At 35.1% G+C, this 19,783-nt stretch overlaps 1 protein-coding gene across 4 annotated transcripts in view; it reads right to left on the bottom strand.

Moving 5' to 3' along the window:
* LOC149804849 (spectrin beta chain, non-erythrocytic 5-like) overlaps positions 1 to 19,783 on the bottom strand; it is a 338,094-nt gene that overhangs the window by 216,687 nt on the left and 101,624 nt on the right. For all 4 annotated transcript variants that reach the window (XR_016416849.1, XM_089945259.1, XM_089945279.1 and 1 more), the window contains exons 6-13: positions 18,684 to 18,764; positions 14,638 to 14,753; positions 11,829 to 11,941; positions 8,435 to 8,622; positions 3,747 to 3,929; positions 2,097 to 2,139; positions 1,396 to 1,527; positions 97 to 179 (exon numbers count right to left, since the gene is read on the bottom strand). Coding sequence is in view for 3 of the 4 variants with exons in the window: in XM_089945259.1 (XP_089801385.1) it covers positions 97 to 179; positions 1,396 to 1,527; positions 2,097 to 2,139; positions 3,747 to 3,929; positions 8,435 to 8,622; positions 11,829 to 11,941; positions 14,638 to 14,753; positions 18,684 to 18,764 (939 nt within the window). In the remaining variant the exon portion in view is untranslated. The remainder of the gene's footprint in view (positions 1 to 96; positions 180 to 1,395; positions 1,528 to 2,096; positions 2,140 to 3,746; positions 3,930 to 8,434; positions 8,623 to 11,828; positions 11,942 to 14,637; positions 14,754 to 18,683; positions 18,765 to 19,783) is intronic.

Below are 19,783 nucleotides of genomic sequence, written 5' to 3'. Positions count from 1 at the left end.
CAGCAGTTATGAACCCTGTCTACTGCATTATAATGACTAATCCTTGGAATACAGAGACAGACAATGCTTGCTGCTTCTTACAAGCAACATGCTTACTTTTTCTGCACTGAATCCTTTGAATGGTAGTTTCCCTGCACTAGCTCCTTGGCAAGGTTGTTCAGGGCTTTAAACCGGTCTTTCTGCAAAGAAACATACAAGAATTCTGATCAGAAAGGACTACAAATAATCACAAGAGATTTTGTTGTTGTTGTCATCATTGTTGCCATTATGCTTTCAACTCCATTTTTCATCATATGATAGACCATACATGGCAGCCAGTATATTTTGGTGGAAGAAGAACCCATTGAAACTTCAAGGAAGAACCAATGACCCAAGGGAAGCTACTAGTGAGCTTTCTCACATACCTACATTGACCAAGCCCAGGACTTGATTCCATATGGACAGATGAGCTTTCAGTGATTTATAAATTTGAGCACCTTAGGCCAATCCAACGGGGGCCCTGCCACAATAACAGCTGGTCTTAAACAGAAAGACTAAGATATCTGCAACTTTCACCATTAATTTAACACTTGTATATGATGAGATGGAACACTGGATGTAAATCCAAAAAAGAGGATGGGAATTCAAGGACCATAACAGAATGTCATATTTTGGTGATCATAATGGTATTAAAAAAACTACTGATACAAAAAGTTTCAGATTCAATTGTCATCTTATAGTCTTCTTTGGAAGTTACTGAATTCAAGCTGGCTACCAGATTTTACATGATTTTATAGTTTGTTGGAATCTGAAAACTTGGCTAAAAATCCAACAATGCTTTGTTGTGGAAATCACAATTAGGGATAATGGTAAACAGGAGTCATAACATAAATGATGATACAGAATGTTGAAAATAGACTCTGCCCAAAGTGTCCCTAGTACAAAGCTGCATACCAAATCTGGCTGATATCCAGTAATTTCTTGCAAAGTTACCTTATAGAAACCAAACTGCTGAAACATGGACTGATGAATGAAATCACTATAGGGCGCAGATTTTGTATTGCAGGACTATAATGAGAATAGATTTGCGAAAGTCAGAGATTACAAATAATATCAATATTTTGAAAGGTCAGAGAGAATCTGCAAGTTTTGCTGTTGTGAAATTGATGATGAACTATATGTCTTGGACAGTACATCTTGGCACATATTATTGGACAGTACATCTTGGCACATATTATTGCACAGTACATCTCAGTACACATTTTTGGACGGTACATCTCAGTACATATTCTTGGATGGTATATCTCAGTATATATTCTTGAAAGGTACATTTCAGTACATATTCTTGGATGGGATATCTCAGTACTAATTCTTGGATAGAAGATGGACACACAAAAGACTGATGTTTACACTTACTCTGGCCATAATTTCAGCACTAATGGCTTCATGCTTCTTAATGGCAGCCTCTGCCTGGGCTGCATTATTGCATTCAATTTTCTCTTCCAGGATCTGGTACATGTCATTCAACCAGGATTCACGGATTTCAGCCTGTTGATATTGCAAACAAAGAGAAAATATTGTTAGTTAATGGGAAAAATATCTTATTTGGCATGTAACACATAAAACACTTTGAGATTTATATTTTGCTTCAACCAATCATAAATGACATTACTTTTCAAAGCTCATTTCTGATTGGCTGGTAAAGGAAATTTAATCTCTGAAACAAACTCAGAGTTTCCTCATCTCCAGGCCAGGTCCACCATTGCTCACAGGCACATACAAAGAAATTTGTTATTCCCAATTTTTATTATGATAAATCAGTGGAAACATCTGATTTAATAAAGTAAGAAAGATTTGTTGAATAATGTATTCTAGAGAGTGATTTTAGCAACATCATGATGTAATCACAATAATACTGTATGGCCTCAATCCAAATTACAATGTTTCTAGTGTAAGACTTTACAATAAACCTTTTAATAAACAAAAGAAAACAAAAAGAACATTCTTTCATAAAGATTATTTTTCAAATCTGAATGCCTCTGATGAACAAACACCGAACATTCAGTGATATAGCAACACTAATATTCATTAAATAACTGCTAAATCTTGAAACATACCTTTCTATTAAATCTGTTGGCTAATTGTTGTAACCTCTCTTGCCTGAAAATGAATGTATATCCGTGTTATGCAAGGAATATAAATATTACCAGTCTTCTAAGGAAAACCTTCGCAGAACTATTTCAAATGAATACTGCAGAAATTTGAAGGTTATGATGAAAAATGTAGGATTTAGAATAAATTCCAAATATTTGCACCTTTAGATAAGAAAGAAAAGGACTGTAAATTGTAAGGTTCAACTACTCTGCACTGAGGGTTATGTTTCCACTATTCCAGAGAAAAAAAATTCTGAGTGATATGAATGCCTTGCATATGTTTGGAGCAAAATATGTAAGTGGTAAAACTAATTATACAGAATTCAAAAAGGTATTTAAACAACTTTAACACAGACATTACCTTATGTACTCACTTATAAGCTGAGTCCAACTGCAAACTGCACAGACCCAGATCTGTCATCTCATAATGCACTGGCAGATCTGGGTCTATGCAGTTTGTTAAGAGTAATGTTGTAGCATATATTCTGATATAACTGCACCAAGGGGAATTAGTCACACGAGAGAGGGTTTTTCTTTTCCACATTTAATTGAACACTAATGTCTCCAGCTCTTCATGCTGACTCCCTGTCCAATGTTTGACCTTAGCTTATAAAAAATCAAGCTTATAAACAATCGTAGCAGACTTCAGAGAAAGCATTCCCTGAAGAACTTTTCCAGAACTAAACTTAAGGTATGATTGTATTAACTGCAGACCCTTCATCTGACCCTAGTCTACATAACAAAGTGCACAAAAACTAAATCGTACAATCCAATAAAAGCCATATTCCACTCCCAACACACACACACTCATTTGCACCCTCTAATGTACATTAGATTTTCCACAAATATATTAAATGACAAATTACTTGTAAAAATTTATCATTATGAGCTAATTAATTACAAAAAACATGTAACTACCCAACTCTATTTTAAGTATCTTATACCTACTAAGAGAACTTCAAATTTCACAACAATTAGTGATTAAAGTAAATGTTTGACTATTAAGGTAAATTTGAAATCATTGAATTATATTAAGTCTACAAACATACAATCCTACCAAGAATAATTAATTCTTTGTTTTAACTGCCTCAGCAAGTACCGTATCCTAACACCATTGCCCACGACTGGCTGCAGATAATACCATATTTAATTGGAATCTCAGGCCCTATATTTAGGAATGGCAGATCAGGGTCTATGATGTTTGCAGTTTGTCTCGACTTATAACCAAGTACAAATGAAAAATAATTTGAATTCCGCAGCAAAGATGGCCACATATTACTGAACATTCCTATTCCATTCATTGCCTGCCCACAAATCCAATGTGTCGTCCCCTGCCCATGGACTACTCCCAACCATCAAATCGTAAAACTTTACTTTTGTGGTGCAGCCAACAGTTTTAAGGTTTCTTTGCCACAGCAATAGCATACGCATAACATATTCTAGTCATGGCCTTAATTTGCAAGTCTGTTCTTTCCATAACATCCATAATGGTTTAAAGAAGTACTTAAGAAACTGTGAAACAGAGACATACACAAGACAACAAAAACAAAACGCAGACATGCATGAAAGGAAAATCACACTCCCAGTTTTACTTTCTTTGAAAATAGATGATACCTGATCAGTTCATCCCTCAGGGCCACTTCCCGGCCATGTTCTGCCTTTTCAAGGTGTATCCATGCAGTTTCAATGTCATGGATGAGTTTGCCTTCTGGAGGAACATATGCCTTCTGTCCATTAGCTTTCAGTCGGGCCTGAATGTTGAAAAACTGGACCTCCACGTTTCCTTTTTCCCTATACCTGTAGTTAAATGACAGATGTTGAATTATTTTTAATGCTGTAATATACAATTCAAGATTTCTTCAAGAGGACTGATAATCTACTGGCTGGAAAGATTTCTAGGAATCCACAATCAGTTTATTTCTTCTGTTCTATTATTATTTTTAACCAACGAGTATTGGAGCCAACTGATATCCTTGAGAAACTTCAACATTCCAAAATTCAGTAACAAAAATATTTTTGCATGTTCACAAAATACCCGTAACAGCAGTGCAATTTCTTTGTCACTGCATTTCACCTTGAACCTGATATCATGGAAGCACGATCACTAAAATTAACTGTCTCAAACAATGTCATGAAATTAATTGTCTCGAACAATGACAAGATATATCCACATGCTAGGTTTGGCTAAATCTATAAATATTTTTGGGGGATAAAGAGCCCATGATATTAAACTGGCATTATTCAAGGTTTTCTTTAAACTGGGTTCAGTACAATCCAATCATATTACTCTTGATTATCATGGACACAAGCCAGCACTGCTTAAAACCAGTGTCAGAACATCTGACCTTAAAATCAACAGAGTACTGAATATTAACCTGTTTATTGGAATGGAACTAAATACAAAGTTGGAACAAAATTCATTTGCATATCGGAGACAATCCTAGACCCCATAAATTGGGCGAAGTCACAGAAGGAGTTGAGACAAGTGATGGACTATCTGGGAGACTTTATAAATTTTGCTAATTATAACAAAGCGATGTAATGTTATGTAATTTATAATAATAATAATAATAATGATAATAATAATAATAAAAAGAAGAAGAAGACATTATTATTATTATTATTATTATTTAGCAGCAGCAGTACTAAAAAAACCTGGCAAATGCTGCTGATACTGCCATGATGTTTGTTTATAACATTCTTGTGGTTCATTTTATTTAAATGGCTAGAACTGTATTTTTTTCATGTAATGTTGATGACTAAAAATACAAATTATTACTAGATACTATTTTATCTGAGGCATATACCACATGGATAACTTGATACCACATTTAGTATAGAATGAAGTTAGACTGGTTCTCACTGTGCAAAAGAACTGAGTGGGAACAGCTTAAGCAAGACCAGTAAAGCAAAATATTGAGTCATGAATCAATAATTTTGATAATGACATCCTAATTTTACATATAACATATACATTTTTTAAAGCTACAAATATGTGAACTTGTCATATTCATTTTGACAACCAAAACAAGAAATAACAGAAAAATGAAAGTATCAAACGAAATGAAAGATGACCCCATTAGTCTCTACTGATGATTTAAGACTGGTTCACTCCTCTTCTTTTATCACCAATTACCATATTTGCATGTGTATAGTTTTGACCCAACTGCAAACATCACAGATTCAGATCTGTCAGTAGTTAATAAGCGGGCAGATCAGGGTCTATGTTTGTTCCAATGACTAGTCCTAGTCATAACAAACTGCACAGACCCAGATTATGTGCCAGCAGATCTAAGTCTACAGACAGTATATGCTGCCCCTTCCTAGTACCACCAATTAACCTAGAATGGATTCCTTAACTTTTTCTTGTAGGGAAAAATGGATTGGTTTTTACAAGCTATGGTAAAGTCAATTAAATATTGCAATAAATTATGGCTTGACATTGGACTTCAATGACTAGTAAACAAACAAACAAACACATTGAGTTATACATTTCTCTTCATGTATCACACATTCAACTGAGAACAGAAGAGACTCAGGTCAACAGATCAAGGTCTAAGTTAAAGTTGTATAACACATGACTAACTGTGAGCAGCAGAGACTCAGGTCAGCAGATGGAAGCCTAAGTAATGTGTGTAACACATCCAACTCTGAGCAGCATAGACTCAGGTCAGCAGATCAAGATCTGTTTGTGTGTCACATTTAACTGTGAACAACACAGATTAGTCAGTGAATCAAGATCAAAGCTGTTTGCATAACATGTCCAACTCTAAACATCGTCAACTCAAGTCAGCAGATTACGGTCAAAGCTGTCTGAACAACTCATGTCTAACCGTGAACAACACAGACTCTGTTCAGCAGATAGTCTAAGTCATGTTAGTAACACATCCAACTTGGAACAGTGTAGACTCAGATCAGCAGATGACAGTCTAAGCCAGGGATCTCAAACTCAAACCACCCTGAGAGCTGCATAAGGGCATTTTCGATGGCCCAAGAGCCGCACCACCTTTATTATCTCTCATGACCCTTGTGATGCCAATCATTCTGCAGGCCACAGGATATGGCTTTGCAGGATACATGTTTGAGACCCCTGGTCTAAGCCATGTGTGTAACAAATCTAACTCTAAACAGCACAGACTCAGGTCAGCAAATGGAAGCTAAGTAATGTGTGTAATAGAACCCTGAACAGCATAAACTTGGGTCAGCAGATGGAAGCCTAAGCAATGTGTGTAATAAAACTCTGAACAGTATAGACTTGGGTCAGCAGATGGAAGCCTAAGTAACGTGTGTAATACAACTCTGAACAGCATAGACTTGGGTCAGCAGATGGAAGCCTAAGCAATGTGTGTAATAAAACTCTGAACAGCATAGACTTGGGTCAGCAGATGGAAGCCTAAGCAATGTGTGTAATACAACTCTGAACAGCACAGACTTGGGTCAGCAGATGGAAGCCTAAGCAATGTGTGTAATACAACTCTGAACAGCATAGACACAGGTCAGCAGATGGAAGCCTAAGCAATGTGTGTAATACAACTCTGAACAGCATAGACACAGGTCAGCAGATGGAAGCCTAAGCAATGTGTGTAATACAACTCTGAACAGCATAGACTTGGGTCAGCAGATGGAAGCCTAAGTAATGTGTGTAATACAACTCTGAACAGCATAGACTTGGGTCAGCAGATGGAAGGCTAAGCAATGTGTGTAATACAACTCTGAACAGCATAGACACAGGTCAGCAGATGGAAGCCTAAGCAATGTGTGTAATACAACTCTGAACAGCATAGACACAGGTCAGCAGATGGAAGCCTAAGCAATGTGTGTAATACAACTCTGAACAGCATAGACTTGGGTCAGCAGATGGAAGCCTAAGCAATGTGTGTAATACAACTCTGAACAGCATAGACTTGGGTCAGCTGATGGAAGGCTAAGCAATGTGTGTAATACAACTCTGAACAGCATAGACTTGGGTCAGCAGATGGAAGCCTAAGCAATGTGTGTAATACAACTCTGAACAGCATGGACTTGGGTCAGCAGATGGAAGGCTAAGCAATGTGTGTAATACAACTCTGAACAGCGTAGACTTGGATCAGCAGATGGAAGCCTAAGCAATGTGTGTAATACAACTCTGAACAGCATAGACACAGGTCAGCAGATGGAAGCCTAAGTAATGTGTGTAATACAACTCTGAACAGCATAGACTTGGGTCAGCAGATGGAAGCCTAAGCAACGTGTGTAATACAACTCTGAACAGCATAGACTTGGGTCAGCAGATGGAAGCCTAAGCAATGTGTGTAATACAACTCTGAACAGCATAGACTTGGGTCAGCAGATGGAAGCCTAAGTAATGTGTGTAATACAACTCTGAACAGCATAGACACAGGTCAGCAGATGGAAGCCTAAGCAATGTGTGTAATACAACTCTGAACAGCATAGACTTGGGTCAGCAGATGGAAGCCTAAGCAATGTGTGTAATACAACTCTGAACAGCACAGACACAGGTCAGCAGATGGAAGCCTAAGTAATGTGTGTAATACAACTCTGAACAGCATAGACTTGGGTCAGCAGATGGAAGCCTAAGCAATGTGTGTAATACAACTCTGAACAGCATAGACACAGGTCAGCAGATGGAAGCCTAAGCAATGTGTGTAATACAACTCTGAACAGCATAGACTTGGGTCAGCAGATGGAAGCCTAAGCAATGTGTGTAAAATATGCACAGCACGTCAATAAATTTTGTCTCAGGTTTATTCTAGTAAGTGACTATTGTTATACTATATTACCCAATGAATGACTATTGTTATACTGTATTACCAAATGGATCACTTTTTATACTGTATTACCCAATGGATGAGTATTGTTATACTGTATTACCCAATGTATGGCTATTGTTATGTGGTATTACACAATGGATGACTTGTTATACTGTAGTATCAACTGGATGACTATTGTTATATTGTTTTACCAAATGGATGTCTATTGTTATACTGCATTACCCAATGGATGACTTATAATGTATTACCCAATGGATGACTATTGTTATACTGTATTACCCAATGATTGACTTATTATACTGTATTACCCAATGGATGATTACTGTTATACCGTATTACTCAATGGAAAGATTTACTTCTTGACCTAAGTGGCCTAGCAGTTCAACTTCCAATTGAAATTATTATTAAGACCAATTTTAAAAAGTTAAAATGCAAAATGCTTGGACACTAATCTAGAACAATGTCTCAAGTGGATAAAACATTCAAAATTGTTTTTATTTACTTTCTTTACTCAAAATGCCAAGCTCTTACTTTGGGGGTTTCTCCACAGTCCAGTATTGCTTGAATGCCACCAACTCACGTTGAATTTCCTCCACAGAGTTGGGGAAGTTGCGGCTGTTTAGCTGCTGGATTGTTTTCCGAATCCAATCCAGAAGGCTCGTCATCAGCATCTCATAGTCTTCCACCATCTTCTCAATGTCCATCATGAAGTTTAGGATCTGGAAAAGGGAGAGAACTCTAATGGACATGCCAACCTGGAAAGACTTTCCCAACAGTCAATATGTTTCCATAAGTTCTATCTATTTTCAAAAACATGTAACAAATATCAGACACTGCTGTTGTCAACTTGGAAAACCTGAAATTTAAAAGTTTAGAAGAGTTGTCTGATGCAGCAAAGACAACACTGTGTTCAACAAAAATGTTTGCAAAGTACATTTTGGCCTCTAGCATCTTCAGCTCAGTTTCTGAAACTGCTGTTCCAAACATTATGGAGATCAATGATTGCTTGCTATAGCTCTCAACTTGACTTAATCTTTATGGGTTTTTTTATATTTCTGTAGTGGTGGTAATCATCTCTCCTGCCAAGACAACACACAAATTGCCACAACACTGTGTCAAATAAATAAAACAGATGCCTTTCCTGTTTTTTTTTTCCTAAGTACAGACTTTCCTGGTTTTTTTCTCCAAGTATGGACTTTCCTGCATTTTTTCCTTAAGCATGGCCAGTATGTGAGTATTGTTTTTCATATTTATGTGCCAACTGAATGGACTTTTTAAGATGGCTCCCAACACCTTCAACAGTTCACTTACTGGATGGCATTTCTACACCATGCAAAACCTTGATAATGCAACCAATTTACATGAACAGTGGTTGACTCAAATGTCTGAGGTAACATCTGCAAAGTTAGTCCAGTTCCCAAACCAACTCCACCCTGTCTAAAAACTTTACATAAGCCAGAAAAATGTAAAATGTTGGTCACAATGACCTTCTTTGGTTGTAATGGTTGGTACTAACAGAGATTCATACAATCACCCACTTTGATGACTCTTGCATGAACAGTGCTTGAGACTAAACCCAAGTCAGTGAAGCATGAAATAAAGTGTGTGTGTGATTTGGATTTTTAATGTAGCTTTAACAATTTTTCAGTCATATCGCTACAATGTCTGCAGTGTGGCAGTTTATAGTGATGTCTAGTACTGGGGCATCATGCCGCAGGCATGTAACATGATGTCCCACCCAGTCACATTATCCTGACACCAGGCCAAGCAGTCCTAACACTAACCTCTTCATGCTGAGCACCAAGCAAGGCAGCGTTAGTACCAGTTTTGTAAGTCTTTGGTATGACTCGACTGGGTTCAAACCCATGACCTCCTGCATTGAGGCGGACGCTCTAACCACAAGGCCACTGGAGCGGTCATGAAATAAAGTCACAGTGACATAAGTTTGTAATGATGATGTAGCACTCATCAAGATGCATCATTAAATTTCATGAATCTTGGGATAACAGTGTGCATACTCTGTGCTAAAAGATTATTTGGTTAAGAGCTAAATGCAACAACAGAACCTGAGCCAGTAAAATGTAAAACGTAGGCCACCATCACCTTCTTTGTTATAACAAAGTTTAAAACATATGCATACAATCATCTAGTTTGATGATTCTACTATGAACAGAGCTTGAGAAATATACTCACAAATATGAACTGGTCAGTCAAGTATAAAATATAAACCAAAGTGACCTACTTTTGTGATGAGAAGGTTGTATTAACAGAGATGCATCCCCTCAAGTTTCAGGAATCTAGGGTACAATAGTATGTACTGGGTGCAAAAAGCCTATCTGATCATGAGATAAATGCAAAAACATAACCCAAGCCAGTAAAATGTCAAATATAGGTCATACTGACCATTACTTGGGTGTAGGTATGGTACTAATTAAAATGAATATAATCATCCAGCTTGATGATTCAAGCATGTTAGCATGAACAGAGCCTCAAAGTTTATTATCACATAGTCAATACACTTTACGTGTAATCTGTGCATTTTAGTACTTTTGACATGACAACATGTTAACATACCACTTATGTGATTCTGATTGGTCCATACATGTCCATTACATTTCCATGCAGTATTATCTTTACATATTGGTTGCGACCATGGGAATTTTCCTTAACCTGCTTTCTGGAACTTTTTTTTACTATCACTATGAACATTTTGGCAGCCTTTCAATTGCCCAAGGGGAATTGGGAGAAAAGATTATGTGTGTCAGAATATGGCCAATTATCCCATGGGGGTTGGTTACAAATAAAATTAAAGGCATTGGTCAATGGCTAGAGGGCTGTGTGTGGGAGTACCTGTAACATGACCCATCCTATGGCAAGCATGGTTTAAATGTTAACTTATATAGGAATGAATAAGCTCACATCTCTTTGTAAAGAATTTGGACATATGCTTGTCCCCCAAGTGACAAAATATTATCTAACCACATAATTTGTGTTACATGATAAGAAAGCTCCAATGAGCTGTTTCTTATTATGTGATGCAATTGTAATTCTACATATAATCTGTCTATACTGTACTCTTCCAAATCAAATAATACATATAATCTGTCTATACTGTACTCTTCCAAATCAAATAATACATATAATATGTCTATACTGTACTCCTCCAAATCAAATAATACATATAGTCTGTCTATACTGTACTCTTCCAAATCAAATAATACATATATTCTGTCTATACTGTACTCTTCCAAATCAAATAATACATATATTCTATCTATACTGTACTCTTCCAAATCAAATAATACATATATTCTGTCTATACTGCATTCTTCCAAATCAAATAATACATATAATCTGTCTATACTTACAAATCAAACAATACATATAATCTGTCTATACTGTACTCTTACAAATCAAATAATACATATAATCTGTCTATACTGTACTCTTCCAAATCAAATAATGAAAATATCCAGTCACAAACAGATTACAGTAAATCTGGAATTTCTACATCCAGTAATTGTCCCCTCACATGAATATCCAACAACTGGAATGCTGAGTAGCAGAAAAGACGCACTGTAGGTTGAACGACTGTAATCAATCTCAATGAAATAGAGGTATATGGCTTGACTAACCTAAACCAAGCCAACTATGTGACATCACAGGAATTTCTATGATGTCTGTTTCAAATGTTCTTCTGGTTTATAAGTACAGTTGCTGTTTAAATTATAGTTTGTAAAAAAATCAACCTTTAGATGTTACCAGTTATAGAACTGTGCATTATTAATTCAAATAGAAGCAGAGACTTTTTTATGGGTAATAAATGAAAGGTGCAATGTCTGAGCCAGTATGAAAGAAATTATTTTCTTCTTTTTTCTCTTTAAACTGCTTCAATTAAAATAAAACTACATTTCTCATAACTTACCTTGGCAATTCTCTTTCCTCCCGTCTTTTCAGTCTTCATCTTGGCAAAGTAGTGGTAATAAGAGGCCACATACGTAATGATGACCTTCTCGTCAGGTCGATCAACGTCCACATCTAAAAATGACATTATAATTTTGCAAATGCTGGTGTAGTAACTCATCAATGCATACATGCACCTATTACCATTTCAATAAACATATCAATATTATTGATGGAGAATAAATATAAAATGATATTTAGCAAATAAAGGTAACTTGAAATCTTCAATGGCCATGAATAATTATTGGTCATTTTCCTGTCTATTCTTTACAATGTATTGCCTCTTTATTCTTCACATGTGCTAATATGTATCATATCATAGGTTGTGTATTGTGATATGTATCACATTATAGGTTGTGTACTGTGATATGCATCACATCATAGGTGGTGAACTGTGATGTGTTGTTGTTGTTGTAGGGTTTAACACCATTTTTCAGCACAAGATAGGCTATACATGGCGGCCAGTATAAATGGTGGAGGAAGAACCTGGGAAAGAACCACCAACCCACGAGTAGCTACTGGCAAGTTGTCTCACATACCCATATCGGCCGAATTGGAGACCAGAACCCACACAGACAGAGGTGAGATGGCAGTGATCCATAACAGAAAGCACTTTAGACCACTCTGCCACATGAGGCCCCGGACTGATATGTATCACATCCTATGTTGTGTATTGTGAAATGTATCAGACTGTATTTTGTGTATTGTAATATGTGTCACACTGTAGGTTGTGTATTGTGATATGTATCACATCATAGGTTGTGTATTGTGATATGCATCACATCAAAGGCTGTGTATTGTGACATGTATCACATCATAGGTGGTGTATTGTGATATGTATCACATCATAGGTCATGTACTTTGATATGTATCACATCATAGGTCATGTACTTTGATATGTATCACATCATAGGTTGTGTACTGTGATATGTATCACACTGTAGTTTGTGTACTGTGATATGTATCACATCCTAGGTTGTGTACAGTGATATGTATCACATCATAGGTTGTGTACTGTGATATGTATCACATCATAGGTTGTGTACTGTGATATGTATCACATTGTAAGTTGTGTATCAATGAAATGCACAGGCATATCGTTTCAATCCTAACTGTGAATTCACTTATTTTTGTGTATAAGAATTTCTGCATTTTGCAAGAAAGGACCTTTTAATTGCTATTTCTTTTCATAAACTGTGGAAAGGTCCCATTGTTTTAGAGCAGGGACTCGCTGTTCTTTAGATCTTAACATTAATGTTTTGTACAAGCTAAAAAAAATCCAAAAAAATTGGAACCTCACTTTAAACACTGTGAAATAACAGCTCTATATACCACAGAATTTCATAAGCACAACATTTTTGCAAATAAAGTACTGAAAATGTTACCAATGGTCAAGTCATGGTTAACATGTGGATGTACTGAAAATGTCACCAATGGTCAAGTCATGGTTGATGTGTAGATGAAACATAGTCTAGTATTTCACGAATTTTTATTTGCCACCATTTTTGCAAAGCAAAGTGATACCTGAAAGAATATGCATGGTGTCCAACATGTACAGACAAACCTGTCTGAACAGACATCGCTATAGTGGTCATCTGGTCTCACAAGTCAAGGTGTCAAAACCAAAGCAGTTTGTATCATTAGGAGGGAGAGATGAAGCCATTCATTTGCTGGATGGTGCAAAAAGCATTTATACTGTCAGAGCAGAAAATGCTGTCTTTAAGTTAGTCTGATAGGAATAGTTCATACTGTCTTTAAGTTAGTCTGTCAGGAATAGTTCATACTGTCTTTAAGTTAGTCTGACAGGAATACTTCATACTGCTTTTAAGATAGTCTGACAGGAATAGTTCATACTGTCATTAAGTTAGTCTGTCAGGAATAGTTCAAGATCTTCATTCACATGCTTGTAAATGAAAGGCTATCTCATATTTAAAAAAGTTCAATTTTGATGAGATTCGAGTTAAATCTCTTTTCATTAGAGGTAATTCAAAATTTCTAATTTTGTCAGTAAAGCCAGGCAAAATTTCAGTTCATGTGTTACTAATAACAGCCACACATAACTTCTTTTCATTTTCTATTCATCACAGGCCCAACCTTTAATGATAAGGTGTCTTTTGGTCTCTGCAAGTTGTGTGACTGGTTAATCCAGATCTTCTCTCTCAAGGATAAACAGCTGTTATTAAATCTACTTTTACAAGCTGATAGAACAAAGAATCAGTCTGTTGTTTCCCAGTTTTATGTAGTCTGTTCACTAGTAGTTAAATTACTGTTTTCTCATGTTGCACAAAATAAACATCAATTACCATTTTTTAACAGTGAGTGAAGATTTGATATATAGGTGGATTAAAGTGTGCATTATACAGTAATCTTGTGTGAAGCGTAAGTTTGGAGGCATGACAATGATAATAATGATAATAATAATAATATCAATAATGATAATAATAATAATATCAATAATATTTGGTGCATGTTTCAGAATCCAAGCTTTAATTCATTAACCCTGCATGCCACATTTACGCATCATGAGATTGTACCCTACTTCCAAGCTCTGTACTGTCAACACCATTTATGATAAATCAAAGTGGGTCATGTATTACAGCAAAGACAGATACTGTTCAAGTCAACCCATTGAAGTTAATGTGATGAACTGGTATCTCACTGAGAGGAGTATGTACTATGTACCCTTGTTCACATGACAACCAGAGTAAGTTCCTGCATAGGTAGCCACTTTTTGGCTGAGGAAGATGCTTTACATTGACACACAAACTAACCCTCAGCATCCAGGATTTTATGAATGCCCAATTTCTCATCTGCTACATCAAAGGCATTGTTCAGGTTGTTCATGTGTTCACTGGGAATCAATGCCTCATAATCAATTATGTCAGGCCTAGAAAGAAAAAAAAAAGCAGAAATTAGTTTGGAAAATGTATTTGATATACACTCTCATGTCAGAATCCTAAATGTCTGACAAATCTATTGAAGACACCTTGTATACCTTATTAATCTAACACTAGTAATTTGACAAATGTATTGATGACACCTTGTATACCTTACTAATCTAACACTAGACATTAGACAAATGTATTGATGACACCTTGTATGCCTTACTTATCTAACACTAGACATTAGACAAATGTATTGATGACACCGTGTATGCCTTACTTATCTAACACTAGACATTAGACAAATGTATTGATGACACCGTGTATGCCTTACTTATCTAACACTAGACATTAGACAAATGTACTGATGACACCTTGTATACCTTATTAATCTAACACTAGACATTAGACAAATGTATTGATGACACCTTGTATGCCTTACTTATCTAACACTAGACATTAGACAAATGTATTGATGACACCTTGTATACCTTACTAATCTAACACTAGACATTAGACAAATGTATTAATGACACCTTGTATACCTTACTAATCTAACACTAGACATTAGACAAATGTACTGATGACACACTGTATACCTTACTAATCTAACACTAGACATTACACAAATGTATTGATGACACCTTGTATGCCTTACTTATCTAACACTAGACATTACACAAATGTATTGATGACACCTTGTATGCCTTACTTATCTAACACTAGACATTACACAAATGTATTGATGACACCTTGTATGCCTTACTTATCTAACACTAGACATTAGACAAATGTATTGATGACACCTTGTATGCCTTACTAATCTAACACTAGACATTAGACAAATGTATTGATGACACCTTGTATGCCTTACTTATCTAACACTAGACATTACACAAATGTATTGATGACACCTTGTATGCCTTACTTATCTAACACTAGACATTACACAAATGTATTGATGACACCTTGTATGCCTTACTTATCTAACACTAGACATTAGACAAATGTATTGATGACACCTTGTATGCCTTACTAATCTAACACTAGACATTAGACAAATGTATTGATGACACCTTGTATGCCTTACTAATCTAACACTAGACATTAGACAAATGTATTGATGACACCTTGTATGCCTTACTTATCTAACACTAGACATTAGACAAATGTATTGATGACACCTTGTATGCCTTACTTATCTAACACTAGACATTAGACAAATGTATTGATGACACCTTGTATGCCTTACTTATCTAACACTAGACATTAGACAAATGTATTGATGACACCTTGTATACCTTACTTATCTAACACTAGACATTAGACAAATGTATTGATGACACCTTGTATGCCTTACTTATCTAACACTAGACATTAGACAAATGTATTGATGACACCTTGTATGCCTTACTTATCTAACACTAGACATTAGACAAATGTATTGATGACACCTTGTATACCTTACTTATCTAACACTAGACATTAGACAAATGTATTGATGACACCTTGTATGCCTTACTTATCTAACACTAGACATTAGACAATGTATTGATGACACATTGTATACCTTACTAATCTAACATTAGACAAATGTATTGATGACACCTTGTATGCCTTACTTATCTAACACTAGACATTAGACAAATGTATTGATGACACATTGTATACCTTACTAATCTAACATTAGACAAATGTATTGATGACACCTTGTATGCCTTACCTATCTAACACTAGACATTAGACAAATGTATTGATGACACCTTGTATGCCTTACTTATCTAACACTAGACATTAGACAAATGTATTGATGACACCTTGTATACCTTACTTATCTAACACTAGACATTAGACAAATGTATTGATGACACCTTGTATGCCTTACTTATCTAACACTAGACATTAGACAAATGTATTGATGACACATTGTATACCTTACTAATCTAACACTAGACATTAGACAAATGTATTGATGACACCTTGTATGCCTTACTTATCTAACACTAGACATTAGACAAATGTATTGATGACACCTTGTATGCCTTACTTATCTAACACTAGACATTAGACAAATGTATTGATGACACCTTGTATGCCTTACTTATCTAACACTAGACATTAGACAAATGTACTGATGACACCTTGTATACCTTACCAATCTAACACTAGACATTAGACAAATGTACTGATGACACATTGTATACCTTACTAATCTAACACTAGACATTAGACAAATGTACTGATGACACATTGTATACCTTACTAATCTAACATTAGACAAATGTACTGATGACACATTGTATACCTTACTAATCTAACACTAGACATTAGACAAATGTATTGATGACACCTTGTATACCTTACTAATCTAACACTAGACATTAGACAAATGTATTGATGACACATTGTATACCTTACTAATCTAACACTAGACATTAGACAAATGTACTGATGACACATTGTATACCTTACTAATCTAACACTAGACATTAGACAAATGTATTGATGACACATTGTATACCTTACTAATCTAACACTAGACATTAGACAAATGTACTGATGACACATTGTATACCTTACTAATCTAACACTAGACATTACACAAATGTACTGATGACACATTGTATACCTTACTAACACTAGACATTAGACAAATGTACTGATGACACACTGTATACCTTACTAATCTAACACTAGACATTAGACAAATGTACTGATGACACATTGTATACCTTACTAATCTAACACTAGACATTAGACAAATGTATTGATGACACCTTGTATACCTTACTAATCTAACACTAGACATTAGACAAATGTATTGATGACACCTTGTATACCTTACTAATCTAACACTAGAAATTAGACAAATGTATTGATGACACATTGTATACCTTACTAATCTAACACTAGACATTAGACAAATGTATTGATGACACCTTGTATACCTTACTAATCTAACACTAGACATTAGACAAATGTATTGATGACACCTTGTATACCTTACTAATCTAACACTAGACATTAGACAATGTATTAATGACACCTTGTATACCTTACTAATCTAACACTAGACATTAGACAAATGTATTGATGACACATTGTATACCTTACTAATCTAACACTAGACATTAGACAAATGTATTGATGACACCTTGTATACCTTACTAATCTAACACTAGACATTAGACAAATGTACTGATGACACATTGTATACCTTACTAACACTAGACATTAGACAAATGTACTGATGACACACTGTATACCTTACTCATCTAACACTAGGCATTAGACAAATGTACTGATGACACATTGTATACCTTACTAACACTAGACATTAGACAAATGTACTGATGACACACTGTATACCTTACAAATCTAACACTAGACATTAGACAAATGTACTGATGACACATTGTATACCTTACTAATCAAACACTAGACATTAGAAGACAGATCCAATGATTTTCTACACACACAAATTGTCTAGGTGAGCGGATTCATTAAATTTGTCTACAAGGATTCCTCCACAAAACTCACAAATGAATTTCTTATCCAATAGTTTATTAATTAGATATGAGAATTACATCTGTGATTAAAAGAAGAAATAAACACCACTTTCTTATTTTTTTACTCCTCATGTATTAAAATTTCTCATGAAAAACAAACTGTCACTGAGCAACATCTCCATTATTTATAATTAATTTTAATTACCCTTCCATATGTGACACTCAGTTGATACAACAGTCTGCATTTGATATAAGCTGAAAATTTACTATACAATTTAAATAGTTAAACATCACTGTTGGCACCAAAATGTATGCTTAAAATGTTTGGAGCATCTTAATAATCAATAAGGAAGTGGCTGGGTGGGAAGAGCTCAATGTATCATGATACACAAGACTGGTTTCAATACTATATGATTTATACTTTACCTATGAGCATGGATAAGTGCATTGAAACCCAGTCCATTTCTCCAGCTAGTGGTGAAGTTTGTTATGTTGACACCACGATAACTGCAACATAGAACTTGCAATTAGTAACTGTCATGATACAAGTAAGTCATATTCAAAATACAGTTATCTTACAGGTACTACTAATATATATATATATATATATATATATATATATATATATATATATATATATATATATATATATATATACTCTCATTCAGGTTAGATAATTTTAATTCATACTCTACAGAGATTCAAACCCAGGTCCACAAGTAAACTTAATTTAAAGTTCTCTAACCTGTATGATAGTATTATTTGTATTAAATATTAATTCTGCCTACTATTATCAAGCATTCTCCTACAGAATCCAGAGATACCACATCCTGTTGTCTAGTGTATATTTATTATAGTTTCTCTCTCTCTCTCTCTCTCTCTCTCTCTCTCTATATATATATATATATATATATATATATATATATATATATATATATATATATATATATATATATATACACACACACAGACAAGAACCCTGCATGTAGGAACATCCCTTGGGTTAAGGATCACACACTTCATAAATTTTATGATTGTCACAAGGGCATTATAAAGTCTATGTTATGGAGTTTTGAACATTTCACAGGACTATGTTATAAAGTCTAGACCATTTCATAGGACCATGTTTTGAAATCTGGACTATTTCACTGAACTATGTTTTGAAGTGTGGACTATTTCACTGAACTATGTTATGAAGTCTGGACCATTTCATAAGGCTATGTTTTGAAGTCTGGACATTTTCATTGAACTATGTTATGAAGTCTGGAACATTTCATGGACTAGGTTTTGAAGTCCGGACCATTTCAAAGGACCATGTTTTGAAGTCTGGTCCATTTCATAAGTCTATGTTTTGGCAATGAGTGCACACACACACTCCATTGTATTTACTGCTGATTCCGGTACACAAGGGGAAAAAAATCTACATACAAAGACATAAAATATACTTGTGACAAATTAACAAACTTCTTATGTTATGGTGTAAACAAACTAGTGGCCCAAATTGGTCTGATATCGTACATTTGGCT

Source organism: Sinohyriopsis cumingii, chromosome 2, assembly GCF_028554795.1.
Source record: "Sinohyriopsis cumingii isolate HCF-2022 chromosome 2, ASM2855479v2, whole genome shotgun sequence".
In the NCBI taxonomy this organism is placed as follows: domain Eukaryota; kingdom Metazoa; phylum Mollusca; class Bivalvia; order Unionida; family Unionidae; genus Sinohyriopsis; species Sinohyriopsis cumingii.
This window is presented reverse-complemented; position numbering and strand designations above follow the sequence as displayed.